This window comes from Moschus berezovskii, chromosome 26 (assembly GCF_049115385.1).
Source record: "Moschus berezovskii isolate FMDL1 chromosome 26, NW_MosBer_1.0, whole genome shotgun sequence".
NCBI lineage: Eukaryota > Metazoa > Chordata > Mammalia > Artiodactyla > Moschidae > Moschus > Moschus berezovskii.
Genome location: NC_142485.1, coordinates 43,469,399 through 43,496,027, shown reverse-complemented (window position 1 = coordinate 43,496,027; position 26,629 = coordinate 43,469,399). Strand labels below are relative to the sequence as shown.

At 51.2% G+C, this 26,629-nt stretch overlaps 1 protein-coding gene across 1 annotated transcript in view; it reads left to right on the top strand.

The window, feature by feature from the left end:
* The window catches only part of MYOM2 (myomesin 2), a 61,546-nt gene extending 44,675 nt beyond the window's left edge, over positions 1-16,871 (top strand). Inside the window, exons 26-37 of the mRNA XM_055416326.2 lie at positions 4,008-4,152; positions 4,270-4,329; positions 5,628-5,695; positions 6,101-6,214; positions 6,514-6,601; positions 7,111-7,149; positions 10,274-10,379; positions 13,141-13,304; positions 13,541-13,577; positions 14,735-14,757; positions 15,822-15,877; positions 16,242-16,871. Coding sequence (XP_055272301.2) covers positions 4,008-4,152; positions 4,270-4,329; positions 5,628-5,695; positions 6,101-6,214; positions 6,514-6,601; positions 7,111-7,149; positions 10,274-10,379; positions 13,141-13,304; positions 13,541-13,577; positions 14,735-14,757; positions 15,822-15,877; positions 16,242-16,559 — 1,218 coding nt within the window. The 3' untranslated portion in view covers positions 16,560-16,871. The remainder of the gene's footprint in view (positions 1-4,007; positions 4,153-4,269; positions 4,330-5,627; positions 5,696-6,100; positions 6,215-6,513; positions 6,602-7,110; positions 7,150-10,273; positions 10,380-13,140; positions 13,305-13,540; positions 13,578-14,734; positions 14,758-15,821; positions 15,878-16,241) is intronic.
* Positions 16,872-26,629: the final 9,758 nt, after the last annotated feature.

Below are 26,629 nucleotides of genomic sequence, written 5' to 3'. Positions count from 1 at the left end.
CCCTTCCCCAGCCCCCAGAGCTCCTGTGGAAGGTGACACCAGGGAAATTAGTGTCTTGAGCTTGAGCTTTAGGCTGCCTCCGGGCGAATCTGGGCCAAGAAAATGCATAGGATGCTGTGATGCAATACTTTGTCCTTCTGCTGCTTTTATTTGTATGGAATGAAGCTTACGAATGTTAGAAGGTTCCTGTTTTGCTTGTGGAATATTGTGTTTCCATAGACGTCATTCTGTCTAATTACTACAGCGCAACCGGGAACCCGGGTAAAAGCCGACCGCTTGACTGGAGGCCTTTGTTATGTTCAGTGGTGCCCCGGGGGCCTCTTGAGTCCCAGCGCCTTTACTTCCTCTGTCCTCGTCCCACTTGATACCCGCTGCTTTGTATCTATGTAGCAGTCCCACTGAGTCTCACTCAGGTGCCTCAACCATTTGCTGCACGAGTATGAAAGGGACTGGCTGGGAGGCAGGGTCGCTCACTCTCCTTCTGAGCCAGGCTCCTCATCCCTGGTCTGACGCCTGTGTCTGACGGGTTTTAGTAAAGCTTGGTTAGATGGATGTCCCTCAGGGAGAGGTCGTGTGTGGACAAAGATCCTGTGAGCTTCTTTCCCAGTCCATCTTCCCCTTGAGAATAATGACGTCCTTGAAGGACGTCAAGCTGGGGGTTGGCTAGTGAGCAGAAAGCACGCAGCTTCCTCTTGGCTGCAGAACAGCCCACAGTATGGACACTCCATGGAAGAGCGTCGTGATCGAGGTGACTGGAGACATTTTTTATGAGCAGAGATCCTGTAGGCGTGCAATGGAATTTAGTGCAATTGTGCTTTATCTGTAGAGTATATTTTGATTAATATTTCTTACCTGCTGTGGATAGCTGGCTTTAAGAACGACATCTTTGCTACACAGCTCATCTTTTGGAGTAGGGCTGTACGATTTCACTGCCTTAATTAGCAATCCATAGGTGACTTTTCCGTGTGGAGATTGATGCTGTTTTGTGAAAGTCACATAGAAACCTGTATTTATGGCCCCCATAAAATATTGAACTTCATCTCACTGCATAATGGCAGTTGCCAGAAGCCTAATTTTTTCTCAAACCTTCCCAGACCCTGTGGTGCAGAAGCTAAGAGAACGTAGAAGGCTCTGGGTTGCTGAGGATCCGGTTGGTGAGAGAGGTTCCTTTTCACCTCTCAGGCCTAATTAGAGCAGGCTCCTGCAGGCTGCTCCTCACAGATGCTCGAAGGGAGCAAAAGTCTGACAGAATAAGAGCGGCTCCTTGAAATTTGCTCCTGGTTTGCAAAAGCAAATACTCAGAACTACAGAGACACTCATGGGCCCCACAAGGTACTCTGTTCAGGCCTCAGCCCACTGTTCCTTCCTTGTCCAGCCCCCGAGAACCACCCGAGTCTCCGGGAAGGAGACAGATCCCATGTGCTCCCTGTGATCAGCACCGTCTCCCAAAATGACCTCCCTCGAAAGTAATCTGAGCTCGTGCACCTCATTCGTGCGTCTCTCACTTTATACACACCAGTTTTCCATCCAGAAAATTACCTAAGCCATCCTTTACCAGAACAGAGTGTATGCTTCACCTGTTAGAAATGGTATTGGAATTTCCACCTGTCAAGTTGATTTTTTATGTTTACTGGAAGTTAAGGCCCACGAGCCGGAGAAGGCAATGGCACCCCACTCTAGTACTCTTGCCTGGAAAATCCCATGGGCAGAGGAGCCTGGTAGGCTGCAGTCCGTGGGGTCACTGAGGGTCGGACACGACTGAGCGACTTCACTTTCACTTTTCACTTTCGTGCATTGGAGAAGGAAATGGCAACCCGCTCCAGTGTTCTTGCCTGGAGAATCCCCGGGACGGGGGAGCCTGGTGGGCTGCCGTCTATGGGGTCGCACAGAGTCGGACACGACTGAAGTAACTCAGCAGCAGCAGCAGCAGCAAGGCCCATGAGCATGGGCTGGCGTGATTCAGTTAAAGCCCGAAAGTCATCTTTGGTCACAGAGAACTGGAAGCATCGTGTTAACCCCGGGACCTCACACTCGTTCTCTGTTCCCCGTGGTTGGCAGCTTACATTCTGCAAATTGCGTTTGAGTGCCCTCTGTAGCCTAGAAAAATGATGTATAACCTTGCCCTCCTGGAGGTTATCCCAGAGTGCAAGAAACACAACTTGAGTCAGAGAATGGTAAAGAAAAAGTACAGAGTGTGTTAAAACAGTTACGTGTGAGCTAAGTCATTTAAGAGAGAAAGAAAGTGAAGTCGCTCAGTCGTGTTCGACTCTTGGCGACCCCACAGACTGTAGCCTACCAGGCTCCTCCGTCCATGGGATTTTCTAGGCAAGAATACTGGAGTGGGTCGCCATTCCCTTCTCCAGTGGATCTTCCTGATTCAGGGATCGAACGCTCATGTTTCTTGCATTGGCAGGTGGGTTCTTTGCCACGAACGCCACGTACAGTGAGTCTGATTCTGAGAAGGAGCTGTTTGAGCCTGGAGAATTTAAAGTAGACTCCCAGAGTAGTGGGTTCCTGGGTTCTCCTCAGGAGGAATAGTTTGGGGAACAGGCGTGCCCTGCAGCCTGCCCGAGGGAGAGCGGACAAGGTATGGACTGGAGACGAGGCAGGGTGGGCTGACTGAGAGGAGTGGCCACGGACGGGGTATCTTGGAAATGCACTTGGATAAAACGGAAGGAGGGAGAAGGCAGAGGGGCCTCCTCCAACACCAAGTGGGGGAGTTTGGAGCCAACCCTTGATGCCAAGGGGGCTGAGCTTAGGGACGCTGAACAAAGGCGCTCTTTCAGTAACATTTATCTCGGCACTCTTGGGACACTGGCATTTGGAATCCAAAATATAAATGTCAGCTGAAAGAGGAAGATGAGCATCCTGAAAATAGGTACGCATGATCTGTCAGGATGTGGCTGATCTTACGCAGTTTCTGTTAGTCGCCTACAGACAGAAGTGCGTCCTGATCGTGTCGTCAAGGTGAGGGTCGCAGGAGGAGGGTGTCTCTAATGAACGGAGTGGTCTCCCTGGTCCCCACACTGGGTGGTGACCACAGGTCCTGAGCGGCGACCCTGCTCACCTCGCTCTGGGCCGCGCTCTCCTGGGACGGGTCAGGTCCAGGCGGGGAAGCCTTTGCTTAAGTCCCAGCTGCCTGCGTCTGAAAGGAGGCAGGGACGCCTGCAGGAAGCCTCACCGGCAGAGGTGGCTGTGCCTTTGCTGACTCTGGGCGTGGAGCAGGGTGAGGTCCAGGCTGGGGGAGCAGCCCTCTGCTGTTGCAGTGGACGTCCCTGGAGCCCATCCTGGTGCCTTGGCCCCCTTCCCCTGCCCTGTGGCTGCTCTGGAGACGGTCATCCGTGTGCTTCTGCCGCTCCTGCCTCTGACGAGCTCGATGGCGACCTCGAACCCAGGGTGGAATACCACGTGGCCCATTAGCAACCACACGGGATCGGAGCACCTGCAGCTCATCACAGGCGACAAGGGTGGAGCCTGCAGGAGACTGAGCCCTGGGTGGGCTGCGCCGGGAAGGGTCCCCACAAGGCTGCCCAGATGGGTTGCAGAGCCTGGAGACCCTCAGCCACGGTGCTGGCGTGGTGATGGGGCAGGGGTGACTAGTCAGAATGGGCCCCGAGCCCCCGAGACTGAAGCCCTCGTGGCGTGGTGTTGCTCGTGTTGCTGTCTCCGGTTCTGTGGTCACACGGATCCCAGTGCACCCCGCTCTGCTCCCCACATGTGAGTTATCTCACGGTGGGTGCACGTTCCCAAGGAGTGTGCAGAGTTTCATTGGACTCGAGTGTAGGTCGCTCCCCACGGAGACCCAGGGTGTCATCACCAAATGGCCCTTGTTTGATCTTTGCTTCACCACGAGGTTCAGTGGGTGGAATTTCCCTTTCTGGTTTTTGGGCAGCATACTCCCTTAGGATGCAATAGTTGAGTGACTGTCAGATCCCAGAGGGGAAGCTTCGGGAAGGCATTTTCCCTTTCGGGAGGGTGGGATTCTTACCTCCCCTGTGTGCTCCCAGACACACAGAATCAAGTGTGACAAGTCCAGTGGCATCATCGAGATGGTGATGGATCGGTTCACCATTGATAACGAAGGCACCTACACTGTGCAGATCCAAGACGGAAAGGCCAAAAGCCAGTCTTCTCTGGTTCTTATTGGAGACGGTACGCTCCGTGGAAGGTCCTTGTATGTCCATAAAAGACAATTCAAAACAGATTCTTCTGATTTGAGAGAAGCATGTTTATTTCATTTCTATTTTTTCCCTTAAATATTGGATTTAGCATTCAAGGCTGTCCTAGAAGAGGCTGAATTTCAAAGAAGGGAGTTCCTCAGGAAACAAGGTAGGTGGTCGGCTGGCTCCCCACCACTGGCGTAGAGGAAGGTGTAGGATTTGAGTTTAGTTTGGAGCAGATCCTGTCTGAGGCTGGACGGCTAACTGCAATTTTAAATGATGGAGACGCCAGAGCTCTTCTGCTCTGTAGAAGTCTGGACACTCTCTGTCCCTTTATTTCATCGGCACTTCTCTCTTGCTTCTTCTTGAAAAGCCCTGGGATCTCTTGTTTAGCGCTCATGTTTTCCTGCAGTGACAAGGAAAGGGTGCCCCCATTACAGGTCCGTACGAGTGCCGTGATTGCAACAAGAAGAGGGAAGAATGCAGGGGGCAGTGAGGTGGCGCTTTATTAGCAGAGATGGAGAGAGGGCCACGGACCCAGCTCCGGTTCCCAGGAACGTGTTATTTTACTTAAAATGGTGTGAGCTTGAACTTTTAGATGTAACTGTTTAGTTACAAATAATACATTTTAAATACATTGTTTTAAAAATGCATATTATCAATAACTAGATATGAAGGAAAATAGGTAAAATTTAAAAACTGAAATATAGCCCAGGGGTTTATTTGAAAAACATTTTGATACAGAATTTCTATTGTTTTTTTAAAAAGTTAAAATACAGATTTTAAAATTAAAAATATTATTTTTATTGTTTTATGTTATTTTTATTTTTAATAGACGAAAGTATTTATTTTACCCATTTCTACCATATGATTCTTTAACTTTGTAGCAGCAGCAGCAGCAGAATGTATTTATATGGAAGAAATTTAAAAGTACTTTCTAAATCTGCTTTGTATTTTTGTGTTGAATGTGTTATTAGCATATGACTTTTACATTTATATTAAGCAAAATGGTATTTTCTACAGATACGTAAATTCATCTTTGATCTCAGATGCTATGTAAATAAAACATCACATGTTGATATGATTGCTAGGTCAAACTGCTCTTTCTTCGTCATACCTAGATTAGTTCTCCTGTTTTAAGGTTTTTATAGGCTCTGCTGGTGGATGTTCAGTCAGACACGTGCCTTAAGAAGAAATATAGAATTTCATTATTCTTCTTTCTAAAAGGCAGTAGCCGTTAGATGTCAGTAAGCAGGAGAGACTGTGCAGCGTCGTCCTGTTGGAAACAGGGATTTTTGTACCAGGATTGTACACGCTGAGGTCAAAGCCCTGCAGATTAGTTTTATTAAGTTATCTTGGTTTCAGACTGAAGAACTACTTTCTTCTGCCCTGAATGCATTTTTATGTATGTGTCTGTGTATACACTTTTCTTCTTTTTAAAAACTGTTTTCCCCTTCTCCCCCTCAGGCCCCCATTTTGCTGAGTATCTGCACTGGGATGTTACAGAAGAGTGTGAGGTTCGGCTTGTGTGTAAGGTGAGAGATTGGTTTCACCCAGAAGGGAGTGACGATCAGGGACATGGTCAGGGACGCTTGTGTGGTTTTATATTATTTATAAATTTAAAATACACTGCTCACAACTTGTCTTTATTATTGAAATCTTCTGTGAACCAAAAGAAACTTACACCATCTAATTTCTTGGATTAGAAGAAGAGGAGTCATTCGTTCTTCCTGTCAGGGCTTAATTATTTCAGAAGCTAGAATTTAGAAATGTATTTACCATTGATAGAACAGATAGCTTTCCTGTGAGCTTCTGTCTGACACTGTCTATAATAAAGGTTTATTTACTTTTTTTAGGTCTGTGATTTGAAATCAGAAAAGACTTTTTTGCTCATGAGCTCCAGCAATTCACGTACTCATCACAAGACCCCTGTCTTGCAGGTTGCAAACACCAAGAAGGAAACGGTTTTCAAGTGGCTAAAGGATGATGTTCTGTATGAAACGGAGAAGATGCCTGACCTGGAGAAGGGCGTCTGTGAGCTGCTCATACCAAAGGTGTGTGTGTGTGTGTGTGTGCGCGCACGCCCACACGCTTTGTCGTTTCAGTCATGTCTGACTCTTTGTGACCTTCTAGCTCCTCTATCCATGGGATTTTCTAGGCAGGAATACTGCAGTGGGCTAAAGAAAGCAGAGAGAAACAAGGAAGAAAAATCTCAAATCTCTTGTGAATTCTGCCTTATCTCTTAATTTGCATGCTGAGTTTCCATGGTTTGCAAAGGAAATGTATTAGCTTTTATTAGGTTTTATATCGTGGCATCAATTTTACATACATGTGGTTTCTGTTTCATTTGCAGTTGTCGAAGAAGGATCACGGTGAATACAAGGCGACCTTGAAAGACGACCGGGGTCAGGATGTGTCTACCCTTGAGATAGCTGGCAAAGGTAGATGAGAGCCTTCTCCCTCCTCCCCAGGGAAGCCCACTTGGCCAGCAGGTTGGCTGTGAGATGCAGGCGAGGCCTCCTGCGTCCTTAGGCATGTGGTGTCTTTAGCACAGTAGAGGGCAGGTTTCTACTCCTGCTGTCCTCAGAGGTGTTCGAGTGAGTTGAGAATGATGTTACTCTGGGCTTCTCTGCACCGCCATCTTCATCCACCAATAGGAGCCAAATCCTGTCCTGTGATGAATGTGTTAAAATGATTGAACCCGGGATGAGGTAAGGTGGTTCAGTTAAAGGCAAGGTCAGATAAATGTTGAGCAAAATGTCCTTGCTCCAGGTTTAAAAAGTGGAGAAATTAGGATTTATCGCCACATAAGCCTTTCATGGATACACATTGCCATTTTAATGTTTCATTTTTCAACTGAACATCCTGCTTTCCAATATCAGTTTAATTAAACGTGAAAACGCTGCTGATAAATTAGGCCTGTAACTGTGAATTTCCTCCTTCCTTCCAGTGTACGAGGATATGATTTTGGCGATGAGTAGAGTCTGTGGTAAGTAAGTGCTTTCTAATTTTCAAGTCATTTTGGGGCTAGACTCTCTATTTCCTGAGAAGGGCATTTTCCACCGCTGATGGAACCACAGCACATTTTGTGAACAGGCCCAGATTCAGTGCAGGACAGCGGCTTGTGTATGACAGAGGCATACGGAAAGGGATTTCCTGCGGGGTCAGGCTAATGGCCCATAGAACAAGAGTCTGTTCTTAGTGTCTCCAGGGCTAAAGGCTAGGTGTGGCTGCAAAGCCAGTCTGTTGTGATAGAGTTAGGGTCCCTCGACCTCCTCACCCTTGTGATAAGGAATCTGGAGGGGTGACTTTCAAGTTCTCATTCAGAGGTAAACTTCTGTAACTCTGTGGATGCAAGCAAACCTGTTATAAGGATCGATGCCAAAGTGACCGTTCTCTGCATGGAGGATGCTGTGTGTGGGCACACACCTGAGAACATGCTGTTGACGCTTCTCTGTGTTTTTGCCTGACTTCTGAGGTGGGGAGGCAGAACTGGAGCTGCAGGCTCCTCAGTGAAGTCTCGGCATCTCATCACTGTGTCCCCGAGGTATGCTCAGGGACCCTGTGTACTTCTGCAGCGGCTTAGGAGAACCACAGTATTCAGACGAGAACTCTGGTCCCGGGGGAGTTGTGTGGCCTGCTGTCGCCAGCAGGGTCCTGGGGAGCTCTCCCAGCATCTCGTGTCCCTAGTGCAGGAGCTCAGGCTTCCTGCTGACGTCCTTCAGCATTCCTGCCTCTCACGAGATGTGTACTCTAGGATGCGACCCATCCAATTCTTTCACACTGGTAATCCTCCAATTTCACAAAAATGTCTGAGGTGTATGTTCTCTAAAGGGGGCCAAACTTGTAGTGTATCCCTTGATTTTTAATACGTACAGAACTCTGAAGTGTCTAATCAAATAAGAATCAATTGTGAAACAGAAACACCAATGGTAGAACTTACTTTTTGGTGTGGCATCTGCAAAGATTAAATATGTTTCTGGTTAAATTTTGTCTGATAAGACATCAGTTCAGTTCAGTTCAGTCGCTCAGTCGTGTCCAACTCTTTGCGACCCATGAACCACAGTACACCAGTGCTCCCTGTCCATCACCAACTCCTGGAGTTCACTCAAACTCATGTCCATCGAGTCAGTGATGCCATCCAGCCATCTCATTCTCTGTCGTCCCCGTCTCCTCCAGCCCCCAATCCCTCCCAGCATCAGAGTGTTTTCCAGTGAGTCAACTCTTTGCATGAGGTGGCCAAAGTATTGGAGCAGTCCTTCCAATGAATGCCCAGGACTGATCTCCTTTAGAATGGACTGGTTGGATCTCCTTGCAGTCCAAGGGACTCTCAAGAGTCTTCTCCAACACCACAGTTCAAAAGCATCAGTTCTTCGGTGATCAGCTTTCTTCACAGTCCAACTCTCACATCCATACATGACCACGGGAAAAACCATAGCCTTGACTAGATGGACCTTTGTTGGCAAAGTAATGTCTCTGCTTTTAAATATATTATCTAGGCTGGTCATAACTTTCCTTCCAAGGAGTAAGCGTCTTTTAATTTCATGGCTGCAATCAGCATCCGCAGTGATTTTGGAGCCCCCAAAAATAAAGTCTGGCACTGTTTCCACTGTTTCCCCATCTACTTCCATGAAGTGATGGGAGCAGATGCCATGATCTTTGTTTTCTGAATGTTGAGCTTCAAGCCAACCTTTTCACTCTCCTCTTTCACTTTCATCAAGAGGCCTTTGAGTTCCTCTTCACTTTCTGCCATAAGGGTGGTGTCATCTGCATATCTGAGGTTATTGATATTTCTCCCGGCAATCTTGATTCCAGCTTGTGCTTCTTCCAGCCCAGCGTTCCTCATGATGTACTCTGCGTATAAGTTAAATAAGCAGGGTGACAATATATAACCTTGATGTACTCCTTTTCCTATTTGGAACCAGTCTGTAGACATAGATGCTCCTTAAAGCTTCAAAGTCAAGGCTTAGTGAGGACACAGTTGAAATAAAGTTGAGGATAAGCACACGACTTCCTCGGCCGTGTTGCCCTGGTCAGCATCAGCACTGGAAGCCAGGCTCTTGTCGTCTGATTACCCAGGACGTGCGTTCCACCATCCCTTCTCCCCGTGGTCAGCGCAGTTCCTTATCCTTAGGTTCCGGCTGAAGTGAGACCCAGCTGGTTATGGGGGGCAGAGTGTAACCCCGTGCAGGCCTGATGAGGAGCATAGGGACAGGCCGGGACCCGGATCTGAGCCGAGATGTTTCCCAGAACTGCTGTCCTGCCCAGCTATCCCACGTGCATGCTCCGTCACCGCAGTCAGATCCGGCCGCTCTCCTCTGCCCCTGAGGATTACAGACAGTACCATTCCCTGCTCCCTGCTTGAGTGGAAACCCTTCTGGACACACTATCATTTACTGACCCTAACTGTAGTCCGAAAAATGACCCTCCTCTTTACGCTCTTCTGTTAAATCTGCAGCGTTCCTCATCTTTGTGTTCCAGGATGTGTGTCTTGCTGCCCTCTGCGGTTAGCCCACTGAGCCCCCCCATCACAGGGTGAAATGTGGGAAGAAGCACGATGCAGGGAGGGGTTTAGAAAAGCCATTTTCTGGTTTATCTCCAGGCAGGAGCAGAGAGAGGACTCCAGAGGCCATGGGGCAGGGCATTCAGGTAGCCGGCTCTGAGCTCAGAGCCCCCTGGAGGGACTCCTATAGGGGCATTGTTGATGCATTTCCACAAAACGTGGGCGATGGAATGCCTGGGGGTTCTTCCCTCCAGGGGGAAGGAAGAGGGAGGGGAGGGCTGTGAGAAGCTGGGTGCGGTCTTGCCCACTGGGCAGCCCGTCTGCACCAGAGGCTTGCCTGTGGTCTCGTTGTAAGTGGATGCTGTAGTAGTGGCTGCAAGATGTGGTCAGGGACGTGAGGAGTCCCTCAGGAACATTTTCTTGGGGCCATCTGAGTCCCTTCATATCTCTGTCGAAGAGATTTTCAGGTACTTTCAGTGTGGATGTTAGAACGCACTTGGGTGAGGATGTTTTTATGGGGACGTGGCCGGGCTTCCAGGCCCAGGGCCAGCCTGCTCTCACCCAGCGCAGATCGCTCCCCTCGGGTCTGAGTCTGCTCTGTCTTCTGCAGGAGCCTCTGCGTCTCCACTGAAGATTCTCTGCACCCCAGAAGGAATAAGGCTTCAGTGCTTCATGAAATACTTCACTGAGGAAATGAAGGTGAACTGGTACCACAAGTAAGTGTCCACGTGCCATGGGCCGCAGCCCTGAATGTCCACAGGGTGTTCCCCGGGCCCATTGCTGGGGCACGGGGCTCCTGGCCAAGTCCTCTTGAGACTGCAGTTTTGAGAAGTAAAGACAGCCGTGGGCTCAGGGTGGGACCATCTCAGAAATGGGGGGAGAACGACCGAGAGAGTGCTGAAGGTGCCGGAGATCGAGTTCTCTGCTGTCTTGGTTTAGATGAGGGTGGCTTTGCCGGTGACACATGTTTTGTCTGGAATCCGGCAGAGCTAATGGAAAAAGAATATTCAGAAACCATGCTTCAGATTTCCAGTCTGTTGCTTTCCATTAGATCAATTAAAAAGAAAGGACCAAAACACAAGAGAAGAAAGCGAGTGAACTCAAGCCCAGCACACAGCAGGTTTCTCTGTTTTCACTTCTGCTGTGGTTGCCCGTCCCGGTGGCCATGTTCACAATTAAAGCAATAGAGACTCCCACGACGCTCATGGCCGTGGACCAGGGCCTGCCCCCAGCCCCTTGGGGTCTGCCCTTCCAACCCCCCTCCCCAGGCTTATCTCCAGCACGCTCATCAAAGCTTCAGGTCTGTCAAGAACAGGACCAAGTCCAGGGTGACCGTGCCCCGGGCCTGGCCTCCAACGGGCGGTAAGTGGGCACTGTGGTTAGTCTGTCTCTAACCTGAGGGCACGGGCAACCTTTCCAGGCTACGTTTTCAGTGACATCCACAAACCCAGACCTTCTGTTCCCCAGCGGACAGGACCCCAGCGTGTTCACATGTGCCTTACAGAACCTCGGCCTTATGTCACTGTTTGATGATCAAGTTCTAGCTAGACAATAATTGGAAACACAGAGAATAACAAGCATTTGTTGAAATAGAGCCTGCCGTTGGAGGCTACCGGGCCCACTTAACAGAGTCGGGGTGCCCGAGGGAGACTCGTCCTGGGGACCCGGACATTCTCCGCCAGTGGGTGATGAGAAATCGATAGAGAATGATGAGGATTTGGTGAAACGTGCACGTCAGCAAGGCCGATTGTTCTGTGAGGAAAATGCTGAGTAAGACACCAAGGGCCACTTAGAGGAAGGCGGAAGCCTGCTCCTAACGACTTAGAGACCTGCAAAGTGGAGCTGGCAGAAACGCCCTCTGGTAGAGGTTTCTTCTCCTGCTGGAAGGTGAAAGGAGGGCTAGACCTCAAAGTGCGAAGTACTGGCTGCTGAAGGCGTCGAAGCGGCAGGGCTACTGAAGACTCCAGCTGTCTCTTTACAGAAGGAAACAGTTAACACTGCTTTAATCCCAGAGTGTGGACTTCAACTCAACTTCGGAGCTTTGCTCAGAGGCCCCTGAAGTCTCAGTGATGCCCGGGGCTCCCGGGGGAGGGGAGGTTTGGGGTGACCCTGCCGCCAGCCCACTGCTCTCCCCACACACCTCTGCAGGGACCAGCCTTCTGGTTGCTTTCACACAAATGGGCAGACACATGTAGGGTTTCGCATGTCTGCCTCTTTCTGTCCTTACTGCAAGATGTTTTAAAATTACTTGGGAATAAAGGGATTCAGTCAGGTTTTGTGATCGCAAAGAGTTGGTCACGACTGAGCGACTGAACTGAACTGAACTGAATAAAACCAAGGAGGTGGTTTCATCCGATTTGGCCCATTCAAGTCCCCAAGCAGTAAGGAACAGACAGGCCTTTGAGCCCAGGTCGCTGTCAGTGGGGTGACGGTGACACTGAACTCTGAAGCAGCTGTGCTGCTCCAGCAGGATTGGTTTGCCTTCTTCTAAGCTGACACGTTCCTGGAACAGCTGTGGCAGCTGTGGGCTGAGGGTGGGGCTGCTGGCCAGGGAAGGTTCTGGAGGCAGGGGTTCATCTGGGGATGGAGCCAGGCTGGGGGTGGTGAAGGGGTGGGTCTGCTACAGGCAGGGGTCTTCCTGTTTGTCTGGGGGACAGAATGTGTCCCCGGTCCAAAAAGACAGTGGGGCTGTGACCATGGGGTGGGGGCAGAGGTCAAGTCTGGGCTTGGTACTGAAGACTGGAGCTGATCTCAGGGTCACTCTGGGCTGGGGATATGCTGGTCCAGGGGCCGGGGGTTCCTGCAGGAGACCCGGCGGGCGGCAGGGCTCCAGACATGTGCAGGCAGGTTGCGTGTGGTCTGGCGTTTGGTGGACGCCCTCTCCTTCAGTGCCATGTTCAGCCTTCATCATGGCTGAGTCAATGCTGGGTATAGTTCTCCTTTCGTGATTGGGTTGTTTTACTCGCCATGACGTCCTTGAGGTCCATCCGTGTGGTAGTGGGTGTCAGAATTTCCTCCTGTTCCATCGTGCGGATGGCCCACTGTTTGCTTATCCATTGTCTGTCCGTGGACACTTGTTTCCACCTTTGGCTACTGAGTCATGCCTTGTGAACTTTTGTTCCAGTCCCTGATGCCCATCCTTTTGGTTACATATCCACTGGATCATACAATGATTCTGTTTTTAATTTTTTAAGTAAAAAAATAAGTCATGGCCTAGAGGATTTGATAGTCTATGTGTGACCAGCAAGCAGATGTTAAACCGCAGTGTATCTCTATGAAATAAGTTTCAGATTTAATTTCGGAAGGTTTTCAGAGCTGAGCTGCTGATGTGGTTCGTACAATATCCAGAGACATCTATGATGACATCGTCTCTACAGCTTGGAGGAGGCTCCCTCTGAAAGACGCCCAACATGCCCCAGAGGTGTCTCACCTGCAATGTGAGATTGTAAATCGAATGTGTCCTGTGACTTTTCAAAGGGATGCTAAGATCGCATCGAGCGAGCACATGAGGATCGGCGGCAGTGAGGAGATGGCCTGGCTGCAGATCTGTGAGCCCACGGAGAAGGACAAGGGGAAGTACACCTTCGAGATTCTTGACGGCAAGAAGAACCACCAGCGCTCACTTGACCTGTCTGGTCAGGGTAAAGATCATTATTCTCTGGCCCCTGGTCCTTTGTACTAGGTGATCAGGGTAAGCTGGATGCTGAAAAGGAAACCACCAATTTTATGGTTTCATTCAGAGAGGATTACTTCTGAATCAGCGCTTTATCCATTTGGCTATTTGTCAGTGTTCACTAAGCAAGCTCAGGAGCAGAGAGAGTGAATAAAAGCCAGACACATTCAAACGCTCACTAATGTGCAAAATATTCCCTTGCAGCTTTCGATGAAGCGTTTGCTGAATTCCAGCAGCTCAAGTAAGATGTGCACGTTTGGCTATTATTCTGGGGTCCAGGGGACAAGGTGCCATTTTGGTTGAGTGTGGGGACCTCTGTCGATGGCTCACTGACCCAAGAGATGTGAGGCTCTAGGAAATGGCATAAATTGGCAATTTAAGCCATTCCACATCCAGAAGAAGGCATCCTTCTAAACTATAAATGCATCTAACAGTTAATTTTAGAGTTGTAGTGACCCTGGGTTACTTTAAACGAGTTTAAATACTGAATTCCTGAAACAGGCAAATTATAGCCACACATCATACAGAGCCATTTTTAAAATGTATGTTTAGTTTCCTTTTAAAGGCTTCATATTTTTAGGGCAGTTTTAGGTTCACAACAAATTGAGAGGAAGGTACAGAAAGTGCCCGCCCCGCTCTGCGTGGCCTCCTCACTCAGCACCCGCACTGCCCTGTCCACGAGCTACAACTGGGGAGCCTGCGTGGACAGGTCGCCGTCACCCCGAGTCTGTGGGTCATGTTAGGGCTCACTGTTGGTGTTAGAGAGTCTCTGGGTCGGGACAGACATATAATGACAGGTATGACAGGCATACACACGAGAGTTTTCCTACCCCTGTGCTTTTTGAGGGTCACTTCTACTGGGAGTCCTACGGTCTGCAGCCTCCTCAGACTGGCTTCTTTCACCTAACCTTCTTCCGTGTATTTTCATGGCTTGAGAGCTCATTTCTTTTAAGCCAATTAATATTCCATTGCTCAGAGCAACTTTTTAAAGAATGACTTGAGATTTCTAATCTGTGTCTCAATTTTAGAGCATCTTTAAAACCGAGAACAGTCCGTCCCGCACTAAGTTATTCAGTAAATATTTGTTGATGGATGAATGCATAACTGAGCTAAATCAGAAATCAACATTTTCAAAAAAATATCTAAAAATCTCCAGTGCAATCTGGTGAAACAAGAAATCTCTTTACCCTGCGAGTGTGGATGGCAAGCCTTTCTGTGGGTTTCAGCAGCTGGAAGGCAGGGCGGTGGGAGGCATCGGAGCTCTGTCCGACCCTGTGACCTGGATTATTTTTGGAGAGGCTCTGTCTCTAGCAGACCTCTCGAGTGTGTGACGTTCAGGTTGACCGCATTTGCTCATGACTCTTTTATTCTCTTCCCTCTGCCCTCTTTAATCTTTAGGGCTGCTGCTTTTGCAGAGAAAAGTGAGTACATGCTTGATTCCAACAAGCACAGTACACTCTTGGTGGGGGGTGGGTAGAGTCCGTATTTTAGAGCATTCCCTGTGTGCACTGAGTGAGCGCAGCCGACCCGCCACACCTGACGAAGCCCCAGGACTGCCCATGCCCCCTCTCGCCCCCAGCCGCCCACCCCCGCACCCTGCAGCCCGATGCCAGCCCCCGTCCCCCTTGCCCTCCTTCCCACCGCCCCGACCCGTTCTGTGTCCTTCTATTCACTGCTCACTCAGGAGAGGCCCCCCGAGGAGACGCAGGATAGGCTTCCAGTCCTGGAGGTGGGAGTGTGCCAGGCAGGCAGGGCTTGGAGTCAGAGGGCAGAGGGCAGGACAGAGGGGGATGGAGGCCACGGCCTGTCCTGGGGTTTGCAGGAAAAGGGTGGGGTGAACACGAGACTGGCCCGTTCTAGTGATTAGAACGGGCTTTGGGTGATGGGTGTTCTGAGCTGCCGGACACCCGGCTGGGGTGATCCAGGCAGGGGAGTGTCCCCTCCAGGGGCAGGGCAGGTGGCGGAGACCGGCCTGGCTGGGGGCTTGGCACAGGTTGCGGGAGGCTTCTGGTGGGCTTTTAGAGGGTGGGAGGGTATCTGCCCGCCAGGCAGGATTTCAGATGTCAGAACATCACAGGAGGCAGAAAATTATACAATATATATATTTATTCAATATTTATATATATATAAAACACTGTCGATGCAAAATCCTCTCTCCAGAGGCCAGGCCCCTCCAGCTCCTGAAAGAATTCAGGAGGATACGGTTTGCCTGGTGTTGTGGCCAGGGTGAACTTTCATCCTCAAAGCCCTGCTCAGTCTGAGCTTCTAGAGTGTTTCACAACCACCCTTCTCTGCCCATTGCACTACCAGCCCCTCCCAACATGGAATCACACCCCTCCGTGCAGACCTCGGCCAGGGCCCCCCCAGCCATGAGCCTTGTCAGGCAGTACCCCCACACCTGAGCCCCTCCTGGCCCCTGGGTGCCCCAACCACCAGGAACAGCCCTGCAGATGGTGTTCTCAGCCAAGTTGCTTTCCTGTTGCAGATCGTGGCAAGGTGATCGGCGGCCTGCCTGATGTGGTGACCATCATGGAGGGGAAGGTGAGGGCAGGGGGTGCCCGGGAGGCCAGGGGGGTCCTCACGCAGGCCCAGGGTGTGGAGCTGGCATGGGGGGTCCCTGCGTCCTGCCGGGCCTGGGCTGCCTCTGCAGACCTTGTCTCCTCGAGGGAAAGATGGTTCATTCTTCTGAATACACAGGCCACCCCTCCCACCATGGTACACTGTCCATGCTGTGTCTGAGGTTCCTGGTGTCTCCAGTGGTGCCTCCATATACAAAGAGCATGTTGACCAAATAAATGATGGGTGGGGCAGATCAATACCTGGGTGGGGCCGCAGGTCCAGCCACACAGAGGCCGCCTGACTCTTCTTTCTCTATCTCCCCCTCTCTGCCTGCTCTTCCCCCAAGACCTTGAACCTGACCTGCACAGTGTTTGGGAACCCTGACCCAGAGGTAGTGTGGTTCAAGAATGACAAGGACATCGAGCTGAGTGACCACTTCTCAGTCAAGGTGGAACAGGCCAAGTATGTCAGCATGACCATCAAGGGCGTGACCTCCGAGGACTCGGGCAAGTACAGCATCCACGTGAAGAACAAGTATGGCGGCGAGAAGATTGACGTGACGGTCAGCGTGTACAAGCACGGGGAGCAGATCCCCGACGTGGTGCCGCCCCAGCAGGCCAAGCCCAAGCTCCTCCCTGCAGCCGCCCCCTCAGCCGCCCACTGAGGGGCCGGGGGCTGTGCCATCGCTGCGGGTGGCATCCTGTGTGGCCTGACAGCCCCTCGCATGTTGTGGTTTTATCTTGGTGTTCTGTTGTTAGTAGTTTTGGTCCTTCTGAGCAGGAGAGTGAGTGTTTCCCCGTACAACTGTGTCTGCAGGCACTGGACAGGGTGGGCTAGGGGTGAGCTGATGCCTCACTGGGGTGTTCTGTCCATGAAGCCTGCAGGCCTGGGGGCTCTGAGATGCTGGGGTGGTCAGCATATGTGCCTCTTGCTCTCTGCTTTCTCTCGCTTCAGACAATAAAATTTCAAAAGGGAACTTTTGGTGTCTCTTCTGTACCAAGTGGTTCCTAGCACATCAGCCTGCTCATGTCCCCGATCTGGTCTGGTTAATTGCAGGACCCGGGGCAGCTTCACAGCAGGAGCCGGTGGGCCATGTGCCCTGAGGAGCCAGGTGTCCAGGGTGGAGGGGGGTCCAGACTCCCGCGTGGGCCCTGCTCTCTGCCACTTCCTGCAGGCAGGACACCCCGGCCAGTGAGAGGCCTCTATTTTCCTAGGATTCCACCTGAATCCTTTCCTGAAAACCCCCGCCGCTTTCCCCAGTCAATAAACACGGAGTGAAGCCCATTTCTGTGCTGACCCCACCTGCATATCCATTCTCAAAACAGGAGGAGCCCTTGCGGGGTATTTATGTCCATGGCAGGCAGACAGTGTGAATGATGCCTGTGCTGTTACTCAGGCTTGAACGAAACTCTTCTGCCGCCTTCCAAGGGAGACAAATGTGCTGCTGTCGGGAAAACGTGTGTTTTTTTTCCCATGAAAGGTTTTTCACCCAGGAGAGCAGTGAGAATCCACATGTGAACGTTAATGACATAGAAAATTAAAAGCCATAAATAGATTGAGAAATTAAATTTCATAAAAGTGCATTCACGGTAATGATGGCATGAAACAAATGAGCAGACACATATTTGTGACTCGTCTGAAAGCGTCTCATTAGTGGGGGATATTTATGAAAGCGTCTTTTAAAAAACTGATTCAAACAATTATTTAAGTAAATAAAGGTAGGTTCGTGTGTCTGTTGATGGGGAAAGCATCTGTAACTGTGGAGCGAGGGCTTTGCTTCTGCATCACAGAGTCCTTTCCCATGTCTGGGGTCCTGGGCTGCTGCCTCACAGGGCTGGGCTCTGCGAACATGGTTTCCAGCAGGCGCAAGAGCTGCGTTAGGGCAGTGACTGCGACGTGACCAAGAAGGGGAGCTGGACGGCTTCTCAGTTCCCACAGGAGGCAGGCAGCCATGCAGGGCAGACCCGCAGGCTCTTCTGTTCTTCTCCAGGGCCAGCTTCTCAGCGGCACTGGGTTTTGCAGCTTCCATGGGCTTCTCCGTCCTCAGTGCAAGCCTGCCCCAGATCCGGTTCAGCCCCACCCCTGTGCCCCTCTCCGCTGGGAAGGTTCCTGCAGTTCCGGCTCAGCGTGAAGGGATGAGACACCCGAGCTCTTAGACATGTTCCCTCAGCCTTGAGGAAACACTCTCCAGAATAAGTTAACGGAAGCGCAGAAAGCCCTGCCAGCCAGCGCCTGCGCTGGGGCTTACCACCTCTAGATGGCACTCAGAGAGAGGGTACCGAACCACCGCACGCCCGTCGGCATGGCCAGACCAGACCCGTCTTTCTGATGCAGACATGTTGCTTAGTGAATGGAAGATTATTGAGGGCGTTATGCTTGCCCCAGAGGCAAGGACAGGTCTGGCAAATTACTGTTTCCAGGAAATAGCAGGTCATTTTGAAGGCGATAATATAGCCTCTTAATCTTCACGTGATACACATTACAAGGAATAAAACATACCTTGTGAGGGGTTACGAGACTCTTCTTACACCAGCAAAGCCATAAAAAGATGTGATCTATCTATGCATTAAGTTTGGGGTATGGATTTTAAATATTCCGTGTTTCAAAGAAGCATGTCAAATGCAGCAGGCTCCCTCATTTTTCAAAGCAGTAAATTACAGCTTTGGAACTTTCTCATTAAAGTCGCCAGCGCTGCAGGGCTGTGGGGCGGGAGCGGGGCCGGAGGACCCGGAGGAGCTTGGGGGTCCTCGGGGAGCCGTGCGCACCCAGCTGCCCTTGTCTGTCCCTGAGCATTTCTCAGTGGTGGTTCTGTCTTTTGATTTTTTGAAGGACTTTCTTACAGTGGGTGTTTGGGAGAGGAAGCTGCTGGTCGGCACGTACAGCCCCTATCGTCTTCTGTTTTATAGCGAACGACGTGGTTCATTGGGAGGGGCATCTATTTTTTATTGTAGTTACCCCCTTGGATGTACAGTTAAAGAAATGGAACAAAAGTGTACATATAACCATCTCTTTTTTTGGCTTAAAGTAGTTGAAAATCCATTTAAACATCATTTAAGCGTAGGATTATACTGGCATTTTACCACAGACTTATGATGGTATTTTTAAACAAACGGGGCATACAAACGAGGTACATTGAAGCGCTGTGATAAGAATGAAGGGCAGACGCAGCACCCCTCGGGGCAGTTCGGGGACGCCGAGCACACATCGCAGCCACTCTCCTCTGTTCTATTCCTCTCTCAGCCTCGCCCAGCAGCCACACTTGCTGATCGACTTGCGTTCCATTCAAGATGACGGCTTCTCCGGTAACCAGACGTCATTTCTTTCACTGCTTTTAATGCACTGCCCTAGAAAAGCATGGGGTGGGGAACACAGATGAGGGGGCACAGGGGTTAGTCCAGGCTCTCTCAGAACCAGCCACCCAGGAGCCCTGGACAAGCCTCCATCTGTGTGTGCCCAGTGCCCTCACTGTACAGGGGGACCCCCGGTTCTCCAGCCCAGTGCCATCCGGGTGCACTAGGAATGCCCTGAGTGGCCAGCTCCCTGGCAGCCTCGGGCCCTGCCGTGGTGATCTCAGCTTCTGTCTCCTTTGTGGGGTGTTCCAAAAGGCTCTTTGGATTTTTTAGTAGTTGCAAGGTTTCCTTCTTGGATCAGAGGTTTAGGATATCGGCCTTTGTGCCTGTATTTCTGATGGGGACTCTGTTGGAGTTCTCCACTGTTGCCTGCCGGAACAGGTGGGGGCCTGGCTCCAGCGGGTTTGGGGACTCCAGGGGGGCGGCCCCGCCTGGGGGGTCCATGCTTCGGGCTGTCTCCTCAGGTCCTAACTGAACCACTAAGAGTGTTTAAAGAAACAGGTTAGCGCCTGGGACGGATGGCGGCCAGGAGCCCAAAGGGTGAGAAACAGGGGAGCAGGGGGCCCCCAGCCTTGCCCGCAGGGCCCGGAGGGTCAGCAGGCATTTATTAACTGGCGGAGGGCCAGGACCCTGGGGGCAGCAGGGTGAGAGGGGCCGGGGCCAGGGGTGAACCCCAGCTCTGGGTGAGGAAGGAGCACGGTGTCCGGAGGGCCGGTCCCCATGGGTGGGCACTGCAGGAGGGCCGGTCCCCACGGGAGCGCTCCAGGAGGGCCGGTCCCCATGGGCGCACTTCAGGAGGGCCGGTCTCCACGGGCGAGCACTGCAGGAGGGCCGGTCCCCACGGGCGGGCACTGCAGGAGGGCCAGTCCCCACGGGCGGGCACTGCAGGAGGGCCAGTCCCCACGGGCGGGCACTGCAGGAGGGCCAGTCCCCACGGGCGCGCTCCAGGAGGGCCAGTCTCCACGGGCGGGCACTGCAGGAGGGCCGGTCCCCACGGGCGGGCACTGCAGGAGGGCCATTCCCCACGGGCGGGCACTGCAGGAGGGCCAGTCCCCACGGGCGCGCTCCAGGAGGGCCAGTCCCCACGGGCGCGCTCCAGGAGGGCCAGTCTCCACGGGCGGGCACTGCAGGAGGGCCGGTCCCCACGGGCGGGCACTGCAGGAGGGCCATTCCCCACGGGCGGGCACTGCAGGAGGGCCAGTCCCCACGGGCGCGCTCCAGGAGGGCCAGTCCCCACGGGCGCGCTCCAGGAGGGCCAGTCTCCACGGGCGGGCACTGCAGGAGGGCCGGTCCCCACGGGCGGGCACTGCAGGAGGGCCATTCCCCACGGGCGGGCACTGCAGGAGGGCCAGTCCCCACGGGCGGGCACTGCAGGAGGGCCGGTTGCCACGGGTGCGCTCCAGGAAGGCCGTGCTCGCTGCACTGGGTGGCCCAGAGCATGCAGACTGTCCCACCCTGTCGGGACTCCAGTCAAGGCTGCCGTCTGGTGGCTTTTTCAGATGCCTCAGCTCTTTCGTGCAATGTAAGAAGATGCACAGGTACATCAGCCCATGTTTTCTCTTCTAAAGATTAGCAGAAGGAAAAATAAGGATGCTCAACCATTTCCCCGGCTACACCACTGTCACCTGCCTCGGTCTCTCACAGAAATGACCCGTCCCGCCTGCACCCCAGGGTCTCGCGCACTTCTTGCCCCTCTCTTCAGGACCCAGGGCCCTGTTTCTCAGTGGTCACTGCCTGTGCTCCTGTTCACCACACATGTGCATCGAGCAAGAAAGTGGGGAGCTTTGCACTTTTTCCAGTACTAGTTCACCTCCTCAGCAGGAAGTTCCTGTGTTTGGTGTACCAGCCGGCTGCCCTGTGAGGCCTGGGAGCCCGGCCAGCTCATGTGCCCAGCTCCGTCTCCCCCAGCTCCGTCTCCCACACGCCCAGCTCCTCAGCTCCTGCCGCCGGGGCCTCACAGTCCATTGAGAAACTGCAGTAAAAGCACTTTTGTGTATTTGCAGGAGGAAGTTTTTCTACATTATCCTTGTCTGCCATGTTTCTCAAATGGGCAGCCTCAGGGAGTATTTGTATAAAGATGGCATGCAAAGACGTGTTTTAATTAAGTCCAAGCCTTAAAGGATGAGGCAGGGGAAGGGGGGCCCCACCCATGCAGATTCTCAGGTGGGATGTGGCATTTGTGGCCGTCCAGTCAACCTTAGATTATGTTCTGGGCACAAACATGAATTCTTGAACTGCTGTCTGCTACGAGCTTTCGGTCTGGGACACAGCTTACAGGCAAGTGGTGGTTTCTGTAGGGAGATGATGTCTTAATTTATCAAACATCATGCTATTTAACTAAATGATTTCATTTGTTGCTCAGGTTCCGTCTCGGCTACTTCTCTGTTGATGAATACCATCCTTGAAAGGCTCTCTCTTCCCTGAAGCTGTGATGGATTCCAGAAGGAAGAATACCATTCTGTAAGGGGCAAATAAGGGGCTTCCCAGGTGGCTCAGTGGTAAAAAGCCCGCCTGCATTGCAGGAGACACACGTTCCATCCCTGGGTTGGGAAGATCCCCTGGAAGAGAAAATGGCAACCCACTCCAGTATTTTGCCTGGGAAATCCCAGGGACAGAGGAGCCTGGGGGGCCACAGTCCGTGGGGTCACAGAGTTGGACAGGACTGAGTGACTGAGGTCACACAGGAGGGGCAGATGCCACGGAGCAGCCTGAGCGTCTCTTCCATGTAATCCCAGGTAGCTCAGTGGTGAAGCATCCGCCTGGTAATGCAGGAGACATGGAGACGTGGGTTAGATCCCTGGGCTGGGAAGATCCCTTGGAGAAGGAAACGGCAACCCACTCCAGTATTGTAGCCTGGAGAAAGCCATGAACAGAGGAACCTGGTGAGCTACAGTCCATGTGATCACAGAGATGGACACGACTTAGTGACTGAACATGCACACTGCACTCCCTTTTCATGTCCTTTTGTGCCCTTATTTTAGTTCAGTCTCTTAATCCGTCTGACCAGGACTCTCCCTGGCTTCCTCCCTGGGTCTGTATCCTCCTACTCCCCTTTCCTGGCTGCCACCTGCAGCCCAGTTCACCCTCTGAAAGCAAACTGCTGACAAAGAGAAAGCTTCTGCTTCACTCCTCAGCCATAAAAAGAATGAAATTTTGCCATTTGCAACAACATGGATGAACTTGGAGTGCATTACGCTACGTGAAATAAGTCAGAGAAAGACAGATACGGTATGATATCACTTATATGTGGAGTTTAACATATACAACAGCCTGGGAAACTCACAGATGTAGAGAACAGCCTAGTGGTCGCCAGTGGGGAGAGGGCAAGGGGAGGGGCTGAGAAGGTGGAGACTCAGGTATCAAAGAAGCCACAAGGGTATACTGCACAGCACAGAATATACTCAGTGTTCTGTAAGAACTATAGGTGGAATATGGGCTTCCCAGGTGGCTCAGTGGTAAAGAATCTGCCTGCCATTGCAAGAGACTCGGTTTCCATCCCTGGGTTGGAGAAGATCACTGGAGAAGGAAATGACAACCCACTCCAGTATTCTTGCCTGGAGAATCCCATGGATAGAGGAGCCTGGTGGGCTACAGTCCATGGGGCTGCAAAGAGTGACTTAACACACACACACACACATACACACAATGTAGTATAAACTTTAAAAATTGTGAATCACTACATGTAATTTATATAGTATTTTACATCAACTATTCTTCATTAAAGAAATGCAATCCTACAAAAAAAGAAGAAAGCCTCTGTCCGAAAACCTTTTGGTGACTCCTTGTTGCCTGAAAATCCCCAGCCTGACTTTCATTAGATAGAATCCGTTGTTTAGACTGGTTTCGGGGAAGATGATTTTTCCACAAAGCAGTGTAGGGGGAATGGTCTGGGGATGAATCAAGCAGATTATCTCTATTGATAGGCACTTCATTTCTGCCCTCAACGAAAACTCACAAGTCCCTGGAAAGCGTCTTTAAGTTTTGTTCAGTGTTTCCTCCGGAGGGTTAGGAGGCAGACTGCTCCACTGTGCAACTGCTCTTTCCCACGTGTTTTTGCTACAGACACTCACACTGACATGTGCTCTCTGGACAGGCCTCCAGGAGCACAAGCCACAGCCCAGTAGGTCCGCGCTGGGCTGGGAGGGACAGGTGGGTCCCTGGTCCCCTGAGCCTGATTCACCGGCGCCCCCAACTGTGTTTACCTGCAGCCAAAGTTCCCTCTTGACTAAAAAGATACAGTCATGTACACAACACAAGACAATAAAAGAAATCAAGGAGGTGGAACCTACAGAAAGCAACCCTTCTTAGGGAATGAGTGCGGGTATGATCGGTTCTGGGCTTCCCCGGTGGCTCAGCGGTAAGGAATCTGCCTGCAGTGTAGGAGCCACAGAGGACGCAGGTTCGATCCCTGGGTTGGGAAGATCCCCTGGAGGAGGAAATGGCAACCCACTCCAGTACTCTTCCCTGGAGAATCCCATGGACAGTGGAGCCTGGTGGGCTACAGTCCATGGGGTTGCAAAGAGTCAGACTTGACTGAAGCGATTTAGCACACAAGCACGCACACACGATCAGCTCTGGCCTGGATCCCACTTCTTAGCTAGACGAGGGTCAGTGACCTGTCTCCTGCCTGTGGGTTCCTGACTGTAAACCGGCTCTCGTGGGCATGGCGGCAGCTGGGAGAACTTCCTTGCTCACCCGAGGGATTTTTGAGGCTTCCTTGTGGGAGCAGCCTGCCCTGCAGCCTCCACCCATCCACCCAGCGCCGACAGGCTCCCTGCCCCCTGACTTCTGACCTCTCCTCTCAGACATGGACTGTGTGGCTCTGCCACATAAATTGGGCTTCTTGAAGTTCTCTGTTCCTGACTTTAAGGGACTTTTAGCATCTTCACCCCGCTCCCCCTTCACCTGGCAGACCACCTTCAGATTGTGTGTAACTACAACACCGTAAACAACACCAGGAACAATCAGCCTCATCAGCTAGCAGTGGACACCTTCACGTCATCTCTCATGCGTATGATCTTCTTTCTAAGATGCTGGTTCTTCCCTAAGTGATGAGAGGTTAGTCGGGCATGGGTGGATGAACACCCGAGAGGCGGGAAGGGTCATGGGCTGAATAGACAGAAATGCTCTTACTGTATTTACTTTTCAACATAGAGCAATGTAATATCACTTTAAGTTCGTAAACATTTAGAGAGGTGGAATTTACACGGTTTTTGGACTCTGTGCCATTTCCTCTTCCACGGGCTTCTCCGTGGCTCTGATGGCAAAGCATCTGCTTGCAATGCAGGAGACCCGGGTTCGATCCCTGGGTCGGGAACTTCCCCTGGAGAAGGAAATGGCAACCCACTCCAGTATTCTTGCCTGGAAAATTCCATGGATGGAGGAACCTGGTAGGTTACAGTCCATGGGGTTGCAAAGAGTCAGACATGACCGAGCAACTTCTCTTGCACTTGTAGTTTCCTCTTGAAAAATAAGAAGTCGACAGGCAAAGGAAGTGATATTAAATAAAACTAGAAACTTAAAATCAACTACAACACTTCTCCCATCATTAAAAGTACACTTTAAAATAATGGCTTGAGTGTAACACAGCTCTAGGAAGAATAACACAAGTGGAAGAGAGTTAATAGATTTTTATGCAACCGGCATCCAACGATGGGAAGTGGTCTTAAATTTCTGAAGGGGGCCGAGGTGCTTCCACGTGGTGAGGGTTTGACTTTTCCCAGGCATAAGGAAAGCCTGAACCGGGCCACTTGTCAGAGTTGGCGCCATACCTCCTGCACAAGGAGTGCTAGTACACACTTCCTGCACAAACGTGCCAGTGCCCCGTGCAGTGGCTCCCCGAGCAGCAGGTTCTCCTGGCTTCTCCCCAGTCGGAGGGCTCCCGGCTCCATCTCTGATGAGTCCTGGAGCATCTCCTGGATGGCACCTTTGGCGGGATGGCTGAAGACGGCCCTACAGTGGCGCTGTAAGCGGTGGGCACGTGAGTTGTCCTGACTGGTGTGAGCAGCTGCTTCTCTCCAGCTGGAGTTGACCGCTTCTAGAGCCTTCTGAAGCACGGAGGTCTGCCTTCATCCTGTTTCTGTCTCGTTGGCTGCTGGAGGGAGCGTCTTCCCAGTTTTCTGATTTCTGCTCTCATCTGCTGTTAACTGTTTCAAGTGCCAGGTGTTGAGAGCTTAGCAGCAGTCACTTCCCTGGTTTGTTTTCATCGCAATACGTGCTGATAATGAAAATGACCGAAGCCGTCCCCAGCCGTCGCCTCGGCAAGGTGCAGGTACTGAAGTAAAGCACCTCTGTTCTCTCTGGCTTCCTCCTTCCATTTGTGAAATCGAGGCAGCAACTCTTTGCAGGGTTGTTATGAGACTGAAGACAGCTTGCCCTGTTGACAGAGCGGACATGGGGCTGTGTGATGCCGAAACTGATGGCTTCTCCCCTCCATCTTTGGTTCGCAGAGACATCACCTCTTGGGAATTGACAAACTTCATCAACTTCAGACTTAACTAATATGTGATTTCACTTCCTCTCCCTGAGTTCTGCTATTCGCATTTCTAAGAAATCGAGACTTAGCAGTGAGCTGACATTTTCTTAACCCAGTTTTCCAAGTCAGACACGGGAAAGGATGGTGCCGACACCCGTGGTTTTGAGAGGGAGTGAGAGTTTTGTCTTTTTGAAAATGTTAGCCATTTTCACCCATGCTATCATTGCCTATTTCAGAATGAGGAGGGGAGAAACTTTATTTATAGAGCATCCACCATCCTGGGCTGTGAAGGATAATGAAGAGACTGCTGTCTGTGGGACAATTTGTGCCAACTTTCTGCCAGCGATGGAGAGGCTGAAGGTGTTGGCTGACAATTTTAGCAGGAACTTACGCAATGCGGCTCGGACGATCCACACACCTGCTCGTCCCTGACGGAATGCGGCCGTCAGTGCCCCGGCCCCACGAGTGTGCTCTTGTGTGGCTTTTATGAACTCGACAGGCTATAAATACCCCGTCCAGGGCCGCCTCCGCCAGCGTGTCAGGACACAGACTCACAACTTTAAGAAATTCATCCTTGAAAAGCCAAATGTCTCTTTTTCCTGTGTTGGCCTTTGCAACCCAGTATAATTCCTGTTCCTTAAAGTACTGTGTTGACAGATTGTTTAGCTGGTGTAAAACATTTTCTTTACAATAATATTTAGTATTAATATTATTAAAATTAAAATAATATTTAAAATTAAAGTTTATCCATGAAGCTTGTGTCAAAGTAGGGGAAAGAGGAGAAATCAAGAGAAAATAAGTGAGAATTGTGTGTTTATGTGTATATGTGTGTGTGTATGTGTATATATATTTTGTGTGTCTGTACTATTTTTAGCTTTGATGTTTTGTTTTGTGTGGATCAAAAATTTC